This window comes from Branchiostoma belcheri, unplaced genomic scaffold, assembly GCF_001625305.1.
Source record: "Branchiostoma belcheri isolate BF01 breed outbred unplaced genomic scaffold, Haploidv18h27 scaffold28, whole genome shotgun sequence".
Classification (NCBI taxonomy): Eukaryota; Metazoa; Chordata; class Leptocardii; order Amphioxiformes; family Branchiostomatidae; genus Branchiostoma; species Branchiostoma belcheri.
Window position 1 is genome coordinate 1,610,487 of NW_017803887.1, and position 6,000 is coordinate 1,616,486.

The 6,000-nt window shown below is 40.7% G+C and overlaps 1 protein-coding gene across 1 annotated transcript in view; it reads left to right on the plus strand.

Moving 5' to 3' along the window:
- LOC109472545 overlaps positions 1-6,000 on the plus strand; it is a 49,916-nt gene that overhangs the window by 38,410 nt on the left and 5,506 nt on the right. The window contains exons 20-26 of the mRNA XM_019772329.1: positions 710-786; positions 1,212-1,380; positions 1,892-2,110; positions 2,535-2,639; positions 2,845-3,232; positions 3,470-3,762; positions 4,670-4,870. Of these exons, the coding sequence (XP_019627888.1) occupies positions 710-786; positions 1,212-1,380; positions 1,892-2,110; positions 2,535-2,639; positions 2,845-3,232; positions 3,470-3,762; positions 4,670-4,870 (1,452 nt within the window). The remainder of the gene's footprint in view (positions 1-709; positions 787-1,211; positions 1,381-1,891; positions 2,111-2,534; positions 2,640-2,844; positions 3,233-3,469; positions 3,763-4,669; positions 4,871-6,000) is intronic.

Here is a 6,000-nt window from a genome sequence, read left to right on the forward strand (position 1 = left end):
CATCGGCCGCCGGCCGCCATCCTCAGTCCACACTGCCGCGACTGTGGCTGGACAAGGTGAGTGTTACAAGTTGCCAGTGCCCTGTTCTACATGGGCATTTACCACAGAGTAAAGGGACAGGTAGCTTCAACAGATTTAACGTGTCCATGGCTATCCACGTTGACATCTACAGGGGGCGATCTACAGGCCCCTATGCCAGGGTAAAACACACCGATTTCTGATCAGCAAAAAAAGATAAAAGCCGATCTTGAGAACATCTTGAGACGTGGACATGGAGCCAGAACAACCCCAAGGACAATGTTACGAACAAGAAGAGTGTTCAAAACGTAGATTGTGGCCCAAAATGCGCAACTATCGCCAAGAGTTTGCATAGCGATAGGCACCATGCTGCACCCCCTAATGGCGGACAATGCTCGCTGCCGGGGGAAGAGTCACGTGACCATCTGTGGTGAATAAGCCCTATACACATGAAACAAAAATATTTATCTGTAGTTGTATAGCCAGTATAACCGCCCTTTGGCATAACATACCAGCTTCTTTTATCTGTATCTGTATAGCCAGTATAGCTGCCCTTCAGTGTAACACACCAGCTTGTATGTCTGTATCTGCATAGCCAGACAATTATAACCACCCTTTGGTCATAACAAAACAGTTTTGCAATAATACACTATGAATGAATTGTAAAATGTCTTTTTTTTTATCATTCTAGGATACAGACATGTTCACATGGAGGGACATCCAGCCTCTGTCTTCGTGCATGTTTCAGTGACAGATTACCAGGGCAAGGTATGGACATGGTCTGAAATGGGAGCTCTCCTTGGTGCTGAATTATGTGTTGTAGTATAGATGCCATCCATCCAGTTATACATGTAGTGTTTGTTTCTTTGACTCAGGCTTTTGGCCCAAAGAATTGATATACAAACTTGAAAAACACTAATTGTACACCTTTATATCCTACCTAAAGTATATACTATTTGGCACACATAGTATTGCTGAGAATTTAAGAAAAAAAGGAAGCTAGCTAACAAAACAGCTCAAAAAGTAGAAACAATATTCTTTATAAGAAAATAGTTTAAAAGAAAACCTGAAGAAAACTGTAAGGACTTACAACGTGTATCTTGTATTGAGTTTTTTTGTTTATGAATGCAAACAATCAAATTGTTTACTATTCTGCTACTTTAAGAAATATTAAAAATGATCTTTTTCTTCAGGGCAAGTATCGAACTGGAATAAAGAACTTCATCACAAGGAACTGGAGCCTAAGACAGGGTGGGTCCTTCAGGGAGACGTCTTCCGCTCCCATCATTAAGAAACCTCCGGCTGTCAACTTCACCAAACGTCTTGGGAAACTCACCATGCCCAAGTGGCATCTTGGATCAGGTGAGTGAATATAACAGTCCACGATAGACATAGCTGTGTTTAGGCCGGATAAACCAAATTTGTTGGTTTATGGACTTACAGCCATACAATTCAATTTCAGGGCGATAATTCAGAACATATTCTGGATGAGGAAATGATGATGATCTAATACTTTCAAAGATAGTGACTGTTTTTCAGTGGTTTTAGACTTATGCTGCTCAAACAAAACATGCAACAATTATTAAGTGCAACAAAACAAACCTTTTGTGTCTCAAATGAGTAGTCAAGTGAAAGATGAACAGTGATGGGCCTGACAATATACCAAGGACATTAATTGATTTGGTCTACTGCCATCAGGAGATTACCGGCACTGATAATTTGCATCCAACAGCATTTCATCATTGATTACATTAATTTTATTTATTAATTTTATGTTAAAATTCCATGTATAGTAGAATATGCGTAGTGCTAAATATTTTTAAGGGGCTTGAATTTTACACAAAGTAATAATGGAGCATTTCACAATTTACAGGAAGCGACAGTGCCTCCACTGCTTCAGACGAACATGAACACAAACCTGCACCAGACACGCGAGACGCCAACGTTTCCGTGGTACGTGGGGATGGGAGCGTGGTCAGCCCCGCGGTCTGGGCTGCCCAGGGCAAAGGTCAAGGCAGACCGACCCACCTGACCATGGTGAGGGGGGACGGAACGATTGCGAGTCCAGCCATCTGGGCTACACCCGGGCCAGGTAATCACTTTCACTACATCTGTTTAACTTGTTGTAGACTACAAAATATGTATTGTTTTCAGTTCTATATCATACTCAAACTTAGAACCATCAGCTTTTTTCCTATTTGAGAGAAGGTCCCCAGCCAAAACTAAGTGCTCATTTTAGTTAGGAAATAAGTGAAAAGTGTATGTATGTAGGATGACATTATACTTGCACAGTCTTTGGTAGAATTTCTTACACGTAGCCAGTTTGTTAATGTTTCTGCGCTCTTCTTCTTTTCTAAATTAGAAGATGGTAATAACCCATAGATAGAACACTACAAGAGAATCATGTAGTTTGGGATGACACTATATTTTATATTCGTTGTGTACAGTTTTGATGTCATTCCTTAAACTAAGTCTCATAGAAAGTTTCATCTTATGTTTTTACACTTATGCCTCAGGTAAGATCCCAGAAGACCAGCTGAGACTAAGACGGAGAATGTCTCCTGCCCAGACTCCTGGAGACAATCGCTGTTCCTTCATTGTAGAAGACACTTCTATCGCTGGTAAGTTGATGACGAGTAAAATTGTACATTGCACAAAATAAATTCACGTAATTGGGTAAAAACACTGAGATTGAGAAGTTAAAGTCATTTTAAAGACTATTTTGTACTTTACTTGTGAAGTCATTACATCACATTGTTACAGTAACGGTTCAAATAACAGAACTTGGTTGAGACGAGCAAAACTTTCCTTCTTGCTTCATTCCAGGTTTTCTGACTGAATTGTGGGACCAAAAAGCACAGGAATACAAGGAGTACGTCATCACCGAAGAGACAGAACATCCAGAGCAGGGCCACCTTGATGGACAGAGTGGAACTGTATTTCAACAGGAGCCAATCCAACACGTCAACGGCCAATCTCACACCCATGCAAACGCTACTCAAAAAGCCGCCAATGCAACTCCAACAGCAACAACAGTAGACCAAGACAAAGTCGTCGCCAAGAAGGGAGTCAAGTTTGAGAAGAAGCGACCTGAGATGGGGCGAGCGTTCTACATCCAAGGCACACGGCCCAAACAGAGCTCGGGGAGAAGCAGGAAAGACAAAGCCCCTCTCGTGCACAAGGAGTCCTACCAACCACCTCAGGACAACAGCAGGTGAGCAGAGGTGTTATGAAGCAAAATTTTACATGGTTAGTTAACGGTGGCAACAGGTGCAAGAAAAAGAAAATTGATGTCTGAATTATTTGTTAACGGTAATGATATTTATGGTACAGAAGTGACCATGAAAACCGTGAACTACTGTGGAAAAAATCAGGAATTACTGTACTACATACTTCTGCTATGTTGATTGATATGAATGAAGATAAAACAATTTCTTCTCATCATCTACAGAACTGCCTACAAACATCTGCAGGACAGCGGTACGTACATGTACTCTGCACCGTACCGACTCCGCCAGGCCGGCACCCCGCCCATGTCCCCCGCTAAACGACCGGACAGCTCGCACCTGTTCCGCCACGCCAGCGCGGACCGCCTGCATGATGAGAGAGAGTACACTGGGACAGAGAGGAGGAGGAGGGTGGAAGGGGATGAGTACACTGGGACAGAGAGGAGGAGGAGGGTGGAAGGGGAACAGAGGAGGGCGGTGAACATCGGTGCTGTACAGGGGTACAGGGAGGTCGCAGGTACATTACTGAACATTGATTGATTGATTGGTTGATTGATTGATATGTTGATTGATTGATTGATTGATTGATTGATTGATTGATTGAAGAATACCCATACATCATATAATTATTGTGGATGTTAAGTAGTTGCTTCATAAAAGAATTAACATATTTTCCATGTAAGTTTTATTTATCTACATGTATTTTACATCTATAATGCGCAACAACTAGAGCTGTGTACCTAAACAAATTTTAGGTACAGGTACAGGTACAGGTACACAGGTTTAGGTACAGGTCCGGACCTGAACCTGTACCTGAACAATTCGACCAATTTATATGCTCTTCTGAACTCCTTCAATAACAAAAAAACATAAATAAACTTGATAGTTAAGGTTTATTCTTTGTTTATGGCGAATGCTCAGATAAAATATAGGCAAAACTAAGATGTTTTTGTTTTCATGAACACACTGTCCTTACACAGGCACCCATTGTTAACCAGCTAATTAAACATTTGAGGTCACAAATAGGCATAAAATTGGTGTGAAATTGTTTAGGTACAGTACCGGTACTGAGGGATTAGGTATTTTGGACCTGTACCTAATCAATTTTTCCGGTACAGTATCGGTACTGCGTACCGGTACACAGCTCTAGCAACAACTGTGTATTTTTTTATCTCAATGATTTCGTGTTCGTATAATTTGACCAAAGCATTTGTAAGTGATAAGCCTCTGGCACTAAATAAATACAAATTTAATTTTATTGTGAATCAAGACTTTAAGTTCATGTAAGGAAGTAACTAAGCTTTATTAAGGTTGTACCTGACAGAGATAATTTTGTAAGTGATCCATAATTCATCCTCTGACTGAGAGGTAATTAAATTTACTGAATAAATCATTCGTTCATTCACTCAATACATTCATTGCAGTGGATGTACCACCCGAAATGGAGGAGCGTAACATACATGTAGACAGCCAGTACAGCGACAGTCCCTACAGACGACAGCTGCAGTCTTCCACTGTCAACCCAGCTGTTCAGGACCCCAGTGCTGAGGATCTTAGGGAGGGTGTCTCAAGACAACGCAAGAGACCTCCTTCAAGGAGCCGGGCGGAGAGAAGGAGTCGTCAAGGTAGAAATCTTAGCATGAAAGTTCATCTGTGTTGGTACAAGTCATTATGAAATAAAGACTAAGCTTTAATTTCCAACGTATGAACCGCTACTATGGTCACGTGTCTCTGGCGTCACGTTCCAAAAGTAGACGGGTCCATTCCGTGAACAAGGTTGATGGAGTCAATCGAAAATTTGTCCCAATTCTGTAATCTAAGTGTTGGAAGTTAAAGCTTAGTCTTTATTTCATAAAAGGTAGAAATCTAACGTCTTACTTTACCTCCAGGAACATCTTGAAAAGCATTACAAAACTTGATGCTGTTTTACCTAGAAAATATGTAGAAAATACTGGTTCAACTAGAAAGGCCAATATTTGCTTTGGAGCAAATACAGCGATGGGTTCACCACATTTTACGACATGGCAGGGAAAGAATGAGAAACACAAGGGAAAACAATGATTTACATTGATATAACTATAATATGAAGTAAAATACAACTAAAACAACAGTTGGATAGCTATTCCCTACTTTATTGGTTAGGATTTTTAATTGCATAATGCAAACTGTTGATTTTCAAAATAAAAAAAAAACGTCCATGCCCGGCATTCCAATGCTGGAGCAGGAAAGCTTGAAATACCTACCAAAACACTTGAATACAGACATACTGTCAGTATGGAAATGCTTCTGTGCAGGTGTTAATCAAGTTAAATCCCAACAGCCAATCAGCAAGAAGTATAGAGGAAAGCTGCATGCCTATTGGTTGATGCCCTGCATTCCATTGTGATGACTCATGCCCAAACGTGGTAAACAAGGCACACTAACACAGTAATACATTTGCTATAACACAGCCAAAAAACTCAAATAAAACCATTCTAAAAGCCTGTATCACAATAATTTAAAAAACGCCTAGGGGTATTTGCCCACTGTACCTCCATACCAAATTTCAGGACCTTGGGCCCTAAAATGAAGAAGCTGAATCCATTTAAAAAATGGCAGGAGAAGAAGGAGAAGGAGAAGGAGAAGAAACATCAGAAAAAGCAATATGGTTTCACCACACCACTTCGTGGTGTGGTGAACCCATAAAAATCTTTGAATTGTCATTATATGAATACATCATGCCTCACTGTATGTGAATGACCAGACACATACCGGG